Raw genomic sequence first — 19,013 nt, forward strand, 5'->3', positions numbered from 1 at the left:
GTTGTAATGAAGACTGAGGGATTACTCATTAGATTTTAATTTGTAGGTTGAAGCCTAAACTTGTTGCTGTTACTTTACTATGACTTTTATTTTTACTACCTACCTATAATACAATGAATACAAACATAACAGTATTGCACAAACGTAATTACAGAAATTTTTGTTAAACCACACATGTGCTCTTTATCTGAAATAGTAATAATAATTATGTCAAGAGGACTCGCTCTAATTAAAAACAACAGCTTGATAGAAAAGAAAAAGCAGACAGAAATCAGAGCTATACCGCAGGGAGACAGAAAATGGGGGAGGTGTGAAAATATGAATTTGAAAGAGCGAGTTGAGACGAGAACAGGAAGAAAGAAAAAAACTGTCTAGGAAATGACAATACAAAGGCAGAAGTGCAAATGCTTGCTGCTAAAAAAGTCACAGAGCGAGAGAGCAACTCAAATGTGCAATCAGGGATGACAGTAGGTTCTACAGACACGATTCATTTTGAAGTGAAGAAATATTGTTAAAAAACAAGTGAAACGCTGGATATTGACCAAAGCTGAAATATGGGGTGAGTCATTTTCTTACATTAGTTATATTAATAAAAATTTTTAAACTGAGGAAAGAAACATATGTTCATTCTAATTTTGAATGACTCGTGTAAGAATGTGTAAAACAACACCGACTCTCATAGTGCTCTCTATATTTTACCGAAAAGATATTTAGTTCTGACTACATTTCCTGTTGTCTGCAAGTGTCTGAAGCTTATAACAGGTGCTTCAATTATTATAGTTATTGCGCATAGACTAAACATGTATCTGCATTTCCTTTTTTATGATAATGTTATTTAATCCAAGAAAGCATTCTGGGGAACCAAAACCTTTTGAGAACTTGGTGCATATGACAGGTGAAATACAGTCCATATTAGGCATTGTACTGATCACAGGAAGTGGTCAAAACATGAAAACCTTTGTGACAGGAAGTAAAGCTTTCCCACAGGCTACAGACATTGCAAGTAGCAGACTGAAAACAAGTCAGTGTCATAATGACTTGTAGAGAGATGTAGTCTTTTTATTATTTCATTAATTTTTGTATACAAACATTCAAACCACACAGGATAAATACATAAAGGTATAAATGTATAATTGTTTTAATGAAATAATCATCAAAAATACAAACACATATTTGCCCCATTACTTTACAGTGTACAAATTTAGGGTTCTGAACCTCTGTAAAGCTATGAAGCATTACTTACTTTTCAAATGTGCTAAACAGATTGACTAACTAGAGGAATTAATTTGATTTTATATACAAAATTTGAACAGTTTAGAAATAGAAAAGAAAGTCCACCCTGTATGTATTTTATAGAATTTGAAAAGTTCTATGTGTCAGGACATAATAAATAAAAAGTATATAAAAGAATATGATTATTTTTAAAAAAAAGGTCTTTGCTAGGTTCTAAAATAATTTTAATATAATCTGGATGTGGAGTTATATAGGTCACATCACACAATTATAACATATTTATTTAACAAAAACCCAAATTTAGTGTGTTTGTGCTTATATAGTATGTTTGGGATTTGCCAAATATTGCATGGTTCAGTTCCCAAATAGCCAAACTCTAGTGTGGTCTGTCTGGAAAACATTGTTCCAGAAAGCTCGTGGTTTATTCCGATAAAACTTTGCAAATATTAAATGTTCTTTAGCAAGAAGAAACTGTCTCCTGGCAGCTCTTCCAAACAAGCAACAATGGTCTTTTTATGGATAGAAACAGTGAAGAGTGACAGGAAAGCAGCGGGAGAGACAGAGAAAGAAATGAGGCAAAGGGCCGCAGGTTGTGTTAAAACCCGCACCGGCCGCTCCCAGCCATACGGCATGTGGTCACCTGCTCATCCCAGTGAGCTAAACCAGCACCCAGTCGGTCTATGCTTCAAGCTTGGGTCCTCTACCAGGAGTCCTGGGAGCTTGAGGGTCCTCAAAAGTATCTTTGCTGTTCCTAGGACTGTGGTCTTGTGGACAGAGATCTCAGATGTCATTCCTGGGATCTGCTGGAGCCACTTGCCCAGTTTGGGGGTCAGTACCCCGAGGCACCATTGCTGCCTTCACCTTCACATCACCTCATGCTCCTCTCCTAGCCCTTGGTATTTCTTGAGCTTCTCGTGTTCCTTATTCCCAATGTTGCCATCTTCTTCTGTTTGTCCACTAAGTCAGGGCTGACTTGGCATAGATGTTTCTGTACACTGTTCCAGCCACTTGATTATAGCGTTCCATGTATCCCCTGCCTGCTAGCATCTTACACCTTTCTGTTACGTGCTGGATCCCAGCCTCTATTGATCGTGTGACTTAGACTTCTCTGCATTTAATCATACTTGTTATTAATATCTGGCTCTCTTCTACAGCATGTCATTTGTCCTGTCTTCTTTCTCTCACCCGAAATGGTCACAGTATATGGCCACCCCTCCCTTAGCCTGGCTCTGAAGGAGGTTTCTTTTTGTTGAAAGGGAGTCTTTCCTTCTCACGGTCACCAAAGTGCTTGCTCATTGGGGGTCACATGATTGTTAGGTTTTTATCTGTATGCACTATTGTAGGGTCTAACTTACAATATAAAGCACCTTGAGGTGACTGCTGTTGTGATTTGATGCTGTATAAATAAAATTGAATTCAAGTCAATTGAACTGAATTGTGCTTAAAGTTTGTTCCCATACTGACATAATTAGTGCCTCTGTGGTGTCTTTTAGTCATTGTCCTGTCATTGGTAAGATTTTTCAATAACAGGTGCCTATCCTTCCATTGTGGTCCCTCCTCTAGCACTTCTTGTGTCTCGGGTTTCTGGTGCACTAAGCACGCGATCATTATAGCCAGCTTCTTGATGTACTTATGGATCTTTGTTGTTTCATTCAGAATAATGGTTCTGATACTTACTACTACTCGGCGTCCTTTCTTCCACTTAGCGTACAATCTGAGGATGCTGGACTGGTGATACCCTCTAAGCATGATAAGGAGCATTATTGTCTTGACTCAGTGGATTTTATCTCATCCTTTATTTAGTGGAGCTTATTATCTCAACAGGGCACTGATGTTGCATATACCTACAAACATTTGTGAAAGAATGGGTTGGTCTAAGGGGCTCAGTGAATTCCAACATGGTACTGTTCAGAGCACTATGTTGGAGTACCAAGCAGAGTTGAGATTCTGAAGCCACAAAAGTGGAAGCCTTCTGTCACCTGGCTACTTCTAGAAATTCTGTACATAAAAATTATTAACAGAATTGGTGAAAAGGGGTAGCCCTGGCGAAGACACGCACCAGGAATGAGTCTGTCAATGTCTGTTGGCAATGCATACATTGCTCCTGCAACAGTTGTACAGAGACTGAATGGCAACGCCTGAAGCACCCCCCAGTAGGACACTCCAAAGGACACAGTCGAATGCCTTCTCCAAGTTCCCCATACACATGTAGATGAATTGGACACACTCAAATATTCTTCCAAGGATAAAGAGCTAGTCCAGTGTTCCATGAACAGGATCTGCATTGTTTGTCAGTTAGGTTTGACTAATGGACAAACTCTTTTTCAGCAACCTGGCATACATCTTCTCAGGGAGGCTCGTATTCATAAAAAAGCATTTTGTAAATTATTTATCATAACCTTGGTTTTACTTGGCCTATTAACACAATTTAAAAACTAACCTATAGTTTATACACACTCTTAAAACAAACAAAAAAAGAAATAGACTCCACATGGCTGCATATTACTGCTATGTCATCTTAAATCAGTCATGTGATTTGGACACGCTCATCAACTCCAGGGGATTAATGACCTCAGTGACCTTGTTTTCAGTGATGGGAAAGTTGTCTCCCTCGTCCCTAGAGTCTACTTTCTCTACAGAAGTCGAGAAGGAGGTATTCTTTCCGCTACCCGATTATATCCTCTGTTTTTGCTTCAGCTACCGCCCGAGACATGTTCTGCTTGGCATGCTAGTACCCATCAGCTGCCTCAAAAGTTCCAAAGGTTAACTAAACCTGATAGGACTCCTCATCTCTGGTGTCCACTAGGGATGGGTACCGGTATCCGGTGCCATTATGACATAAACGGTAGTAACCAGACCGAAAAGCAGCGCACATTTCGGTGCTTTATTTCGGTGCTTTTTTTCCCCTGAGATGTCATACACTTTGGATTCCAGCCAATCATTTTACCTTTGCAAGCGCAGTAGGTACGTACGTACGTATGTTCTTTTAGAGCAGAGCTACAGATTAAAAACGCCCAAGGCGAAGCGGTCAAAAGTCTGGCTGTACTTCACAGCAAAAGATGCAAACTCAACAGCCTGCAACAAGTGCTTTAAGGTGATACTAAGGTGATGCAAAGGAGGTAACACCTCGAATCTGATGAAAAACCTGGCGACGCATAGCATTTTTTTAAAAGCCGTATTTGATAGCTTGCTGCGAGACCTCACATCGAGCACATCTACTGCGGGTGTGGTGCCTGTTATCGGTCCCGGAGTTAGCAACACCCCCCAAAAACCCGAAGAGGAGAGTCCTGGCCCCTAGCCCTGCCAGTGTAGCAGAAATGATGACGGATGATGATGGCAGCAGCAGCCATTCTTCTCTGGGTCAGTAGCTTAATGTTGTTCGTGTGTAATTTACGTTGAGTAGGCTAACCACGTTATTAAATTAATGCACGTAAGGTGAACTAGCAAACACCGTCGTAGTTACATGCGGCTGTCTTCTTGTTTGATGGCAGATACTCCCTTCACCCTGGCCAAAAAAGCTAAAATGACCAAAGAAAAAGTTGGAAACAGCTAAACATGAGAGGTTTTTGGACAAAGTTGGTGTTTTTTTCCCCCCATTGATTAAGCACTGCTTCCAGCCAAGAGTGATACCATAAATCCCCTATAGCTGCAGAAAAGGCTAACATTGTTGTCTTTTTTACAAAAAAAACCAGCTAAACATGAGAGGTTTTAGGACAAAGTTTGTGTTCTTCATTCTTTAAGCACCAGTTTGAGCACCGTTTAAGCACGGGCACCGTTTCAAAAGTACCGGTTTGGTACTGGTATCGGATAAAGCCTAAACGATACCCATCCCTAGTGTCTACCATCTGGTTCATCTGGTTACTGCCATAACAGGGGCCAACCACCTTGCAGCATCTACTTGCAGCTGCCTCAGCAGTCTAGGTGCAGATTCTTTCTCCAGCCACAGAATGCTGTTGTATTTCTGCCGGAGGTGAGAGTTGAAGATCTCCTGGATCAGGGGCCAGCACACCCTCACTGTACGTTTAGGTGTGGCACATGTGTCAGGCATCCTCTTGCCACCTGATTTAATTAGCCACCAGGTGAATGGTAAATGGCCTGCATTTGTATAGCGCTTTTCTAGTCCTTAAGGACCCCATAGCTTTACACTACATTCAGTCATTCATCCATTCACACACACATTCACACTCTGGTGATAGCAAGCTACATTGTAGCCACAGCTGCCCTGGGGCGCACTGACAGAGGCAAGGCTGCCGGACACAGGCGCCACCGGGCCCTCTGACCACCAGTAGGCAAACATGGGGTTAGTATCTTGCCCAAGGATATTTGGCATGCAGCCAGGAGGCAGCCTGGGATCGAACCACCAACCTTCTGATTAGTGGCTGACCTGCTCTGTCACCTGAGCTACAGCCACCCATAAGGTGGTTGACAGCTCAGCTTCTCTCTTCATCCAAGTGTCCAGCTCAAAGGTCGTAGATCAGATGATATGATTACAATATTGATCGCTGATCTGTGACCTAGGATGTCCTGGTGCCACTTACACTTATGGATACCCTTAACATGGTGTTGGTCATGGACAAACTGTGGTTTGCACAAAACTCCAATGATGAAACACTACTCAGGTTCAGATCAGGCAGATAGTTCCTTGAAGTACTCAATGACCATAAGAAGGCTGGGTACTCTGAACTGTTGCTTGGCGTGTAACTCCCTCCACCATGGGTTACACGAGTCCAGTCATAAAATTTCCTCATTAATAAATGTAACTCTTAGTGGAATTACAAACAAATTGGAAGCGATTGGGAACAACAGCAATTTAGCCATGAAGTGGTAGGCTGCATAAAGTCATAGTGAGGGATCTCAAACTTTCTGCGATTTCATCGCTACACACCTCCGAACTTCATGTGACCTTCAGATTAGCTCAAGAATAGTGTGTTTCATTTAATGGGTTCATTTAATGCTTCATTTACTGGGTTTCCTTGGTAGAGCAACTGCATCCAAGCCTTACATCACCAAGCGTAATGCAGAGCATTGGATGCATCACCAACACTCTATAGATGTCGAAACGCGTTCTGTGGAGTGACAAATCATGCTTTTCCATCAGCAATCCAATGGATGAGTCTGGGTTTGGCAGTTGCCAGGACAGTAATACTTGTCTGACTGCATTGTGCCAAGTGTAAAGTTTGGTGCAGGGGTATTATGATGTGGCCTTGCTTTTCTGGAGCTCAGCCTGGGCTTCTAGCTCCAGTGAAAGGAACTCTTAAAACTTCAGCATTCCAAGATATCCATAAAGACATTGATGAGCAAGTTTGGTGTGGAAGAACATGACTGGCCTGCACCTGAGCCCTACCTCAACCCAACTGAACACAAATGCACTTCTGAAAGAATTATCAAAATTTCCTGTAAACTCACTCCTAAATCTTATGGAAAGCCTTCCCGGAAGAGTTCGTGTTATAGAAGAATGTTCATGTTTCTTTTATCTGTACACTTACACCATTTTAGTATTTTGTTCTTGCACTGCATCTGGTCATCTTTTTTTTCCTAATCATTCCCTCAAACAGTGAGTCCAGTATCTGTCAGGTGAGGGCAACAGTCATGCTGTATGATGACAACAGCAAGCGCTGGGTGCCAGCAGGATCTGACAGTACATCTATAAGCCGTGTCCAGATCTATCACAACCCTTCAGCAAACACCTTCAGAGTAGTGGGACGCAAACTGCAGGCTGACCAGCAGGTACAAGAAAAGCATACACACGAAACCAGACAATTGCCTTCTCATGTTCTGATTGGACAGACACTAACACACACACACACACACACACACACACACACACACACACACACACACACATATATATCACCCTGGGATTTTGCAAGTTCAGGGTGATCAATTTATTCACAAATACACTGTTCAAAAATCATACAATGTGATTACCGCATTTTTCTTTTCAGATTCTGTCTCTCACAGTGGAATGTGTATGTGTGTGTATGTGTGTGTGTATGTATATATATATATATATATATATATATATATATATATATATATATATATATATATATATATATATATATGTATGTATGTATGTATATACACTTTGAGACACACAGTGTATTCTGTTCACCTTGCACAGACTTAATAATTAACAGATGAATACCCACAACATGTGTTGGTTTATTCCATGCATACTACAATCTACTGTGGACCAAGCATCAGCAATATGATCTCACATATAATTATATATTTAAACAAATTTACTTCTGGCCTGACTAACTTTATATTTAATTTACATTTATTATCCTTCGCTTCCTGTTTTCATCAGGTGGTGATCAATTGTCCCATTATCAAAGGAATGAAGTATAATCAAGCCACACCAAATTTCCATCAGTGGCGTGATCACAAGCAGGTGTGGGGGCTAAATTTTGGCAGTAAAGAAGATGCTACTCTGTTTGCCAACACCATGACGCATGCTTTAGATACTGTCAGTGCCCCGGCAGTTGCAGGTAACCACACCAGTGCAAGAAGACATGTTAGATCCAGATCGTGCAGTATTCCTGTCTGTCAGATTTGGTGAAGACTGAGGACCCTTAATGCAGACTCTTAGACAGGCAGGTTCCAGTGAATATAATCCTTTATTGAAGGTAAACCAAAAGCCATAAGAACACACGGAAATGCCTGGAAAACCCTGGGAGCTAGGAAACAAAGATGTAACACAAGGAACAGGATGCACAGTAAACAAGAAACAGGTTGATGCGAAAAAAAAGCTATGGGGAGATGAAGGCCAAAAACACACAAGGTAATTAGGGAAGATGGGAAACATTAGGGAACATAGCTATTACTGATAAGAAAAACGGGAATAGCAAAACAGTAACTGATACAAAAGGCACATGGGAAAAGGCTAAAACAAGGAGCATAGCAATGTCTTTATATTCTGACAATAATCTGTAAGTGTGGTATGGTGGTGGGGTGGGGATAATATGTGAGTGACACAGAGTGGAAAAAAGATATAAGAGATATAAGTATGTAAAAAAAAGTGTGTTGCTAATCTCTCTAAGATTAGAAATCACAAAATCAAAACAAATAGTACAACATGAATTGCATAAAGAAATGTATTAGGCACACTGAAAACTAATAAGCCTAAAAACCAGTGTACTGTCCTATAAATAAATGTTAGTTAATACAATTATTTTTGATTATTAGGCATTTATTCCAACTACTTTTTAGAGTTGGACTATAACTCTGTTTAGATACTTATACAGAAAAACATTTCTATGCCTGAATTAAAACAATTCTTCAAAAAAGTGAGATAAAATTTCTTCAAACCATTGTAAAAGATTCCCTGCCAGTTATCAAAAGGGCTCAATAGCATTTTTTAATTGTTATTAGCCACCAAGTGGCATTTGAGACTCAATGTGGTAACTCAGTTCACACTGGCAGTAAATACAAATAACTGAATTTGCATGAATGTGTTATCATCTCGTTGGCTTTGAGAGCCCTAATATAAGCATACATGCATATTTTATATTATCTATGTAATATATTAATTTTAAATAATTTTAATGCTTTTTCTTAGGCCCAGCTCAGAACGGCCCCACTGCACAGCAGCTGGAACAACAGAGAAGGTACCGTTCATTCTTAATTATACTAAGGCTAATATCTATTTTATGTCATTGGTTTTTAGGTTTTGTTTCTGCTTTTAATTAACATTTTCAGCAGTTATTACAGACTAATAAAGACTACAATGCAAATGCAGAGATATGTTGTTTACAGCAGATAGTCCACATATCTATTTTCTCCTTGATACAAGTCATGAGTTCATCAGTCTGCAGGCACTAGTATACTCTGCACTGGTTGCTTGCTCTGCACAGTCACTTCTATTTATGCTCACCATTAAGACGTAAATAGCAGCTGCATTATTTTCCTGAACAACAGTTTTCTCTGCTTAGACAATAGCACCACATCAGCGCTGATACAGAAAGCAAAGTCATTGCCAAGTATTTTTCAATAAAGTCTCATGTTATCAAAATGTTTCCACTCCCTCTGTAGAATTTATGAAACTCTGACCTTCTGATATATCACTAGAATTGCAGAATAAACTAACATGGCTGTACACTTGACTGTCAAAACCTAGCTGTGGCGGCAGCAGTGCAATGCACCAGGTTACAGAAGCTGAGGCTACGTCCACACTAATGCGTTTTTGTTTGAAAACGCATCACCTTCACTCCGTTTTGGCCTCCCGTCCACACTGAGATGGCATCTTTTTGAAAACGCTCTCGAAAACGCATACATTTCAAAATGGAGCTGTCCCATCGCAGTGTGGACACTTGAAAACGCAGACTTGACAGATGTTGGTCATATGATGCATGTTGTTGGATTAGTTGAAGGGCTTAAAGCATCAAGGAAGGGTTAATGAGGAATATGAGTGAGGTTTGTAGGCGGCTGCTGGTGGCTGCAAGCACATCATCTCTCAGATCTCCAGCTAAGCACGTTTCCAGGGAGGGAGCAGGGGAAAGAGGGCAGTCTGGCAGCGCGCTAATTATCCCACTGCAAGCGAGCTAGTTGGAACACAAGTGCACAGTCAGCAGGCACTAATTAGGGTTTCTCTTATGTGGATGTGACATTATTTTTGGAGCACACAGCCTAAAAGCAAAGATGTTTACACCTTGCTTATCTCACCCACCTCCTAGACCTCTTCTGGAGGACACCAAAGTGTCTCCCAGCCAGCCAAAAGTAATGATCTCATGGCTGGCTTGTATGTTCTGGGTTTGCCCTGGCGTCTTCTTCTAGTTTGGCATGCCCAAAATACCTCAGCTAGGAAGCACCTTGTAGGTGTCCTTGTTACATTCTTGAACCACCTCAACTGGTTCCTTTCATGATGGGGGAGTAGCAACTCTACCTTGTGCCCTTGCTGAATGACTGAGCTCCTCAATCTATCTTGAATGCTTCTGCAGTGGTCCTATGGACAGACTACGCTTTTTCTGCTGATAAAGACCTCCTCCCAAACTACACCAAAGTGATGAGTTAGATGACAAAAATAAAATGTCCTTTTTTCCACTATCTACAATGAAAAGTATAAAATATGAGAAATATGAGAAAATAAACTACAAAGTTGCTTTTATTAAAGTAAAGAAAATCACAAAGTTACATGAGAAATTTAACAAGGTAAATCAAACCTGCAACTCAATGGGGGGAAAAAAACAAAACAAAAAAAAAACATACTGCAAGGGAGGACACAACTTTGAGGGATAACATGACAAAGAACAAATGGAGAAAATACATACCCACCAGGGAAAACAGCTGGATGGAATTAGACTAATGAGACAGGGGCAAACAAAACTAAACACAGCACAAGACACAAGGGACTATCAAAATAAAATAGGAAGTAATACACTGAGACCCAGGACTAAGACATGAACTTAAGGGGAAATAAACAAACATGGAGACATGACTGACTGGGGTGACAGAAAGGGAACACAAAAACAATGATAACTGAAGAAAACATAACCAAATGAGGAAGAGAGACTAGAAACAAAGGAAATATAACATGATGAAAAAAGAAACTAGAATCATGAACCAGAAATATAGATACTACGCTATCTATAAATATAAAACATAAACAGAAGACTGTAGAGCTCAAACACAAAACGCATCTTTACCTAGAATGCACCTAAAGACCTATAGATTAGGAGAGCAAAACTATAATACAAAGATAATAAAAAATGAGTCAAACCCAAAAATCTTTTTTTTAAAAAACCATAGCACTTGGACTGATGGAAAGGAGAGTTTCTTTGGTCCAGCCCACTTAACATCAAAGTGGTTTGTATGTAGCCCACAACGTAAAAATGAATTTGACCCCCCTGGTCTACATATTGTAGCTGTTTGCTGTAAATAAGGGCAATGTCACAAACAACTGTTCTGTGGCACACTCTCCTTGTGCTGTGGCTGGTCCTTCACTCACCCATAGAGAAAACTGAAACTATAACGCCTGAAACCAGGTGTTAAACAAATGAAAATTGTCTTCTGTAACCACCACTTCACTTTCATGCTTTTATATTTTTTGGGGCTTCTACTAAAATTTGTGGTGAACTCTGCTGTCACTGCCTTACCATGATCCACTTTTCAAACAGTCAGCCAGTTAGTCACACCTATCCATAGTGTTTTTGGAAGACTGCACGAGAGTTGTTTGCGTATGTTGAAAACCCCTCTCCATAGGTTTGGCATAGGCAAAAAGGTACGCAAATGGACACATTCACTGTATCGTAAATTAAACATAAAAGAAAGTTCAGACACACTCCAGGCAAAGCTTATTTGAAAATCACTATAGACCTTCATGTGACTTTCAGATTAGCTCATGAACAGTGCATAGAAAGCTTCATTTAATTGGTTTCTTTGGCCAATCAGCTGCATCCAAGCCTTACATCACCAAGCGTAATGCAGAACATTGGATGCATCACACCACCACTTCACTCTAGGGAAATGGAAACAATATCAAAAGTGACCCACCGTTGACAATTTGGGCTTCTCCATCTAGTAATCTGGTGGGTGAGTCTGGGTTTGGCAGTTGGCAGGAGAATGGTACTTGTCTGACAGCACTGTGCCAAGGATAAATATTTGGTGGTGGATGGATTATGATGTGGCAACCTTTTTCAGGAGTAGGCCCTGGCTTCTTACTTCCACTGAAAGGAACTCTTAATGCTTCCGACATGTCAGACATTTTGGACTATATCATGCTCTCAGCTTTGTGGGAACAGTTTGGAGATGCCCCCTTTCTGTTGCAACATGACGCACCAGTGCACAAAGCAAGGTCTATAAAGACATTAATGAGCAAGTTTGGTGTGGTAGAACATGACTGGCCTATACAGAGCAACAATCTTAACCCAACAGAACACTTTTGAGATGAGTTAGAGCAGAGACTGTGAGTCAAGCCCCCTCATCAAAGATCAGTGATGAGGGGGTACCCCAGCTGGGTAGCTTGGGGAGCCCCTCTGTAAGAAGGCCAGATACTCTAACCTGCTGCTCGACACGTAAGCACAGCCAACAGTCAGGACCTGTATCGTTTACTCGAGAGTTGGTTCTGTACTACTCCATCAGATCTGCTTAACTCTATGTTTCTTGACTGTAGTTTAAAACCACAAACTCTTGGGACCAATCTGGACTCTTTGCATCTCAGATTTAATCAAAGGGGAATTTTATAGTATATAATTTCCTGGATTCTCTTTCATACTCCCTTACCACTTGAAAAGTGTTCCTCTCATCCATGTCCATAACAAACAACTACAATTGAAAAGAGGTGGTTGCTTTCAACACCAGCTATGAGGAACTGATATTGTAGTTCTCAGGCACTTCAACTGCAACTTACACCTTGCCTCAGTTGACCTTAATAGGTCACATGATAGGGTGGGTCTCACAGAGGTTTCACCCTTGTCCCCTTCTGATGGTAATGGCCTATGCCTTTTTTGACTCACATGATCTGTATTAGGTCAACAACCACCTCCAGAGGGGACACCACTACTTGTTAAATACCTGGAATTCTTTTGTTTGTCTTTTGTTTCTGGAACCCTGGGATGGGAGGTGAAGCATACTCAGAAACTTAAAGAAATCAAGTTCCTTTCTTTTTCTAACCTCTTAAAACTACCACGATTTGCACGACTATGAACCTCCACACACAATATAAAGGATGGATTTTCAGTGAAATATAAACACATGTATTATACCTGTTGAGGTTTTTATACAAACAGCAGCACTTAGCTCTAATTTATCTGTCTATCTTCGTCTAGACTCGAACGTCAGAAGCAGGAACAGCAAGAGAAAGAACGTCTGGAGCGAGAACGCCAGGCCACTGTATCAGCACCTCCTGCCCCTCCTGCCCCTCCTGCCCCACCAGCTACTTCACCTGCCCCACCAGCACCCCCACCACCTCCAGGTCCACCCCCACCTCCTTCTGGGGGATGCCCACCTGCACCTCCACCACCTCCATCTGGAGGTATGGTTCCACCTGCACCTCCACCCCCACCGGTTGCAGGAGGCAGTGGAGGAGGTGGAGGTGGCAGTGGAAATGATCTGGCTGCAGCTCTAGCAGGAGCCAAATTGCGCAAAACAGTAAAGGTATGAGCAAATACATATAAATACAAATACATATATGCATATACATATACGGGGTGGCTGTAGCTCAGGAGGTAGAACAGGTCACCTATTGATTGGAAGTTCAGTGGTTTGAGCCATGGCTCCTCCAGTCTGCATGCCAAGTATCCTTGTGCACGATACTAACCCAAAGTTGCTCTCCCATGCGTCCATTGGAGTGTGTTGTTGTATAGAGCACTTTGAGTACTCCGGGAGAGTAGAAAAGTGCTATATCAGTCCATTTATGTATTTGTGTTCTCTAAAACCCTGATGCACACACACATTTTACTATTTGTATTTAGTTTTATGTTTTTCAAAAGGATCTATTCATTGGACCAAACGGCTTTAAACACAGTGATGTGCATTTTTTTGTGTTAAGGATGAGGGAGGTTCAGCAGCCCCAGCCCCGAAACCACAGTCCTCATCTGGTGGAAGTGGAGGAGGTGATCTAATGGGAGAAATGAGTGCCATCCTTGCAAGAAGGCAAGTCATAATCGAGAGATATACATCTTAGAAATACTTGTGATAGTCTGATATGGAGGATCTCATTGTTTGTATTGTAATGGATTTCTTTTTTTAATAGGCGAAAAGCTGCTGATAAGCCAGCTGTAAAAAAGGAAGAATCTCACAATGTAAGCCCCATGCTCTCAAGAAGACCCATAAGATTTTTTTATGGGTCTGTAGTATTTGTAGATTTAATAAGATTTAAATATTGAATTATAACTGTAATTATCTTTATATATTAACTACAGGAGGATTCTGAGTCCTCTGTATCGAAATCCTCAGGTATAGCGGGTGAGTAATCACAGCTGTGTAGATAAAGAAAGATAAATGCCTCTCTTTACACTACAGCCAGCATTGTACATAGACTTTTTGTGAAAGAAACAAAAACATTTAATTTGAGGATATTAACATGAAATGCAATAATAAATACAACAATTCCCCACCAGAAATCAATCAATCCAAGGAAAAATCTGCCACCATGCCAAGGTAAGAGACTGGTTCAGACTTTCACTTTACAACTGATCCATACATTATATACTAAACAACAACCTATTTTGAGCCATCCACAGCAATTCAGCAATCAACAACTTTCCTAAAACATCTGTGTTCTTTGCAACAGAGCCAAATCCTTAACCACCAATCAAAAAGACTCAAGCCCAAGTTCAAACTCTGCCACTACTCCAGTGTCCAGGTACTAGTCTCCCCCCTGACTCTGCCTACTACATAGGTTCTCTTCTAAGATGATATGCATTCAATGAAGATCTATTCCAATCTGAAAGAGATACTTATTTGTTTGTTGGTGTGTGCGGCATTTCTATTTTCTACTTTGTCTTACTGTCATAAGATTAACTATCAACTGCTTTTATTGTTTCTGCCTGAAACAAAGTGTGTTGCTTCCCCTGGCCAGCTCATGTTTGAGATGAAGATAATGCTTTGTTTTTAACCACATGTTCCCACAGATAACCAGCAGAGCTGTGAGCATGACTGTACAAATAGCTTACTCTGTTGTAATCGCAAAACTGCAAACATTAAGTGAAAGGCACACCAGAGAGCTACACCCAGCCATAGTTTTATGAACTCATTAATATTTGTCAATGCAAATAATTAGTCTGCTTGTCTATGCACTTATTTAACTTAGATATTAAAACTTACTTTATTATTTTAATATATGTATTATACAGGCATTAAAATTGTTTGTACTTTAATGCAAAGTGACACAAAAGCATATAGGACTTTTATACAACTTTCATATTTGCTGAATATTAACAACAAACATGTCAATTTTTTAAAATCTGTATTATTTTAGGCAAAAGGGATCTTAGCTGACTGCCTGTTACAAGAACAGGCTTGGCCAGCACAGACACCTGATGTCTGACAGAACAATTCATTTCAATTGTATAGCACCATATCACAACAACAGTTGCCTCAAGCATGCCATCTGCATCATCCCCACATAATAATAATAATAATAATATAAAAATGTGATATTTTAATAATTAATTTAAAATATTAATATTTTCAGTGTGGTGGCCTCAAACTTGCTTCCATTTAGTTTTAGAGATTTCCACATAAAATTCCAAATTATTAGTGATTATTTGCTTCTGCTTTGAAAAACACATTGAGTGTGACATGCTGCCACTATCCTGCTCAACTGATTCAGTGAGTGTTCCACTTTCTGTAGCATAGCACTCCAAACTAATTTAAAAGAAAGAAACATTATTGGAACACGTACATGAAGATAAAAGTAAGTGTTTGGCCTAAAATATGACCTCTTTGATTGTGTTTGCTTCAGTGTAATAAAGTATCTTTCTTTTGTAGGATGAAGGTGGTGAAGAAGAACTCAGATGGTACAGGAAATGATAGTGATATGGAAAAATTTAAACAGGTTTGTTCCTCCATCTTTATATAAATACACACCAATATCCTACAACTCCTTAGTAAATAGTATAACTTTCTGTAATGACATAAATCTATTTTAGTTCCTTTGAAACAAGAGAAGCTATTCAGTATGTAAAATATGTGTTCTAAGCCTCTGCTTGTTTTTCCCAGGACTTGCATTATAAAGCCATTTCATCTAAAGAACCTTAAATCATAGTTGCAAAGCTTCTAACATTGTTTCCAGATTTGTACTATTGTACACATAAAGTTTTAAGGCTCTTTATTAAAACAAAATGTACTTCTTTTATGCAAAACGTCATACTCTGTCTGCATTTGAAGGAAATCCTTGAAGAAATAAAAAAGGAACTCTACAAAGTAAAGGAAGAAATTATCACAGGTGAGTTCTAACGTATATACTATCCATATGTCAGATGAACCTAGAGGAACTATGTCAGAGGAACCTAGGGCATACATGTAGAAACTACTCATATACAGTATGTTGTGATCTTGTGTTATACCAGAATATTGCTCTGTTTTTCTAGCTCTGATGCAGGAGCTACAAAGGTCACAGCTCAAGGATGAAGACTGAAGAACTGATCAAAAGGGAAAAAAATGGATGCTTATCTTGCAGTGCTCACAGTGCTTTACTTGGCGAAATTATTTTATTTTACATTGTTTAATTTGTTTTCATGCAATGGACTTTAAGGTCTGATCAGTCCTAAGACTATGAACATGAACACATTTTCAAATAAAATATTATTATCATTATTTTTCCCCGATGTCTTGCTTAGTTATGGAAATCAGAATTGAATTCCAATTATTTTCTAGGAGTTGTAAATTTTAGTGTTTCATGTAATTTTCATCAACAGACATATGAATGACATGCCCAGGCATTTTTATCAGTGGCAGGTAACAGTAATCTGCTCAGACAGGTTGTTGACACTTTTACCATCAAACAATTTCAAGTCCTTGCAAAATTAGCAGTGCACACTACTGGTTTTGTAGCTCCAAGGATATACATTTCAGCACATGTTAACTTACATTCTTGAAAATGGGTTAGAAATTTGACTTTTTAATAGAATAGAATAGAATAGAAAAGAATAGAACTTTGGGGAGTTCCATTCCAGGAAATTCCAGCAGCTGTTGTTGAATGTCTAAAATTACACAACATTGCGCAAGTGAAGTTATTTACATGTATGTACATTTCAGGGTATACCAGGAAAAACTCCATATGACCCCACGTAGAACTATGATACCTTTCAGATGTGAAAACATTATTTTTGATATTCTTCCATTGTCATCTGATAAAGTACTCTTTAAAAGTACTGAAAAATAAAGCTTATCTTGTTAAAAAATAATAAAAATTGTGACAAGCAAGCAAATTTTGTGTATGATTTTTCATTAAAACTGGGTAAAAATGGAATTTATAATGTTTTTAATATAATGTAGGTCACATACACTTGATTAAAAAAAAATAGAAGTTAATAAAAATTTAAAAAGCTAGGTGGCATTTTATAATATCTACACACTATTAAGCATTAAAGAAGTATTAGTTAAAACTCAATCATAAAGTATTGTTCCTCCTTAGTATGTCATTTATATAGGTGTATACGAATAGTCTTGCTTAGTAAGGCCATATAAAATGTTTAATTTTTTTATGTTTTCTGCTTTATCTTTTCTACTTTATAAATCATGGATTAACCATTAGTAAATAAAGTATTAACCCCTAGTGAGCACTGTCTCTTAAGAGGGTCATTGACCCACTATTAGTCAATAATAATGTGCCTCACCACATGTAAGAAGATGTAAAAAAAAAAAAAAAAAAAGGCTGTTGGTCATTATCTGCACAGTCTTGATGCATGCTCAATCATCCAGGTAGTGAAATACCAAAAAGTTGATTCTGTTCATCCTTGCATAGTGTCCAGACGAGCAGAATCAACTTTTTAGGATTATCAGCAGAGGTTTCAGGTGAAACCATTTTGAGACCTTGCCCCACCTTATTATGTGACCCATTGAGCTCACAAGATGTGAATGGGGACTCGGGTGCCTGGGAAGGTACCTTAAAACTGCATTGTAGGTGGCAGCCAGTTGGTGTCATAAGCTGCCCCCTCTGTTCAAAGATGGTCAGTTGCTTTCAGAACTGAAGAAACTTCTCAGGTGAGAGGTGAAATATCTTCAAGGAACTTAAAGAAGTCCAGTCAGTTTCTTTCCAAGCGACTTAGATTGTATTTGTCAATATTGTGTCACACATATGGCGCTAACTTGTGGCAACAGGGAACTATCCAGTAGGTTATAATTATTCAATATAAATGAAATTTTAACTGTTGGTTCCACACATGATATACAGCAGTGTGACATATGGTTAGACAATTGCCACCTAGTGGCCATAGATGGTGTTCAGTAGGGTAAATGATGCCAGACCCAGTTAACGTACTGAACTGAAAATAACCACATGACTGCGTGAGTGCTTGACCTCAGCACAGTTGACTGAGGCTGGCCTGGACAAGCAGCAGGGTGCAAGGACCCTCTTATTGCTGCTTGCATCTTTAATATTGAATCGCCTAATACAGTGGTAGAAAACTTTAAGCGTTTAGCTTGTGACATATTTTAAATGTTATTGTACTTCCAGTCTCAGTTGGGTCCCTCACTTTCACTTTTATTTTTCTATCAGCTGAGAAGCAACCAAATACAGGTGGTAACAGCCAACAGGAAAACGCTAAAATACACAAACAAACAAAAAACAATTTGGTGACTTTTTACTTCCAATCTCGAATATCCTCTCTGAATTTATAATTATAGCCATATGTAACAGAAATAGCCTTTCCCTGAACATAGTCCAGCATTAATTTGATCACACTCCCAGTGGAAAGACTTTAAACAGGCTGAAAAACTGGATTTCATAATGTCACTAACACCATCAAATGAACAACAACTAATTCACTATGTTGGCTAAAATAACATTAAGAGAACATAATTTACAGTGAATTAGGTATTACTGGGTATCTGGGTATGTGTTTGCTCACAGTATTATCCTAGTTTAAAAAGCCCTAAATCATTGGTGGCTGATCCACTAACATGTTTTCAGATACAAATCAATTTAATTTATATTTGCTTATAACATACAGACTTATGTTCTGAGTTATTAGCTTTTCAAAAAAGCATCACAAACATTAGTGTTCCAATATCTTCATGGCGCGGCCAGTGTATGTTACTAACTTCCGGGAACAATGGCATAAAAAACAAAACAAAGAACAAGCACACATGCTGCCTGCAGGGGGCGATACTTG

General features: G+C 39.3%; 1 protein-coding gene across 1 annotated transcript; it reads left to right on the top strand.

Moving 5' to 3' along the window:
- Window positions 1–390: 390 nt before the first annotated feature.
- LOC113031210 (vasodilator-stimulated phosphoprotein-like) lies at window positions 391–16,491 on the top strand. Its single transcript, XM_026183191.1, has 13 exons — window positions 391–559; window positions 6,789–6,960; window positions 7,547–7,727; window positions 8,798–8,846; window positions 13,002–13,329; window positions 13,724–13,827; window positions 13,928–13,976; window positions 14,097–14,139; window positions 14,295–14,334; window positions 14,468–14,539; window positions 15,667–15,733; window positions 16,066–16,123; window positions 16,269–16,491. Exons 1-13 carry the CDS (start codon window positions 555–557, stop codon window positions 16,313–16,315), a joined length of 1,215 nt encoding a protein of 404 aa, XP_026038976.1. The 5' UTR covers window positions 391–554; the 3' UTR covers window positions 16,316–16,491.
- Window positions 16,492–19,013: the final 2,522 nt, after the last annotated feature.

This window comes from Astatotilapia calliptera, chromosome 10, assembly GCF_900246225.1.
Source record: "Astatotilapia calliptera chromosome 10, fAstCal1.2, whole genome shotgun sequence".
NCBI classification, from domain to species: domain Eukaryota; kingdom Metazoa; phylum Chordata; class Actinopteri; order Cichliformes; family Cichlidae; genus Astatotilapia; species Astatotilapia calliptera.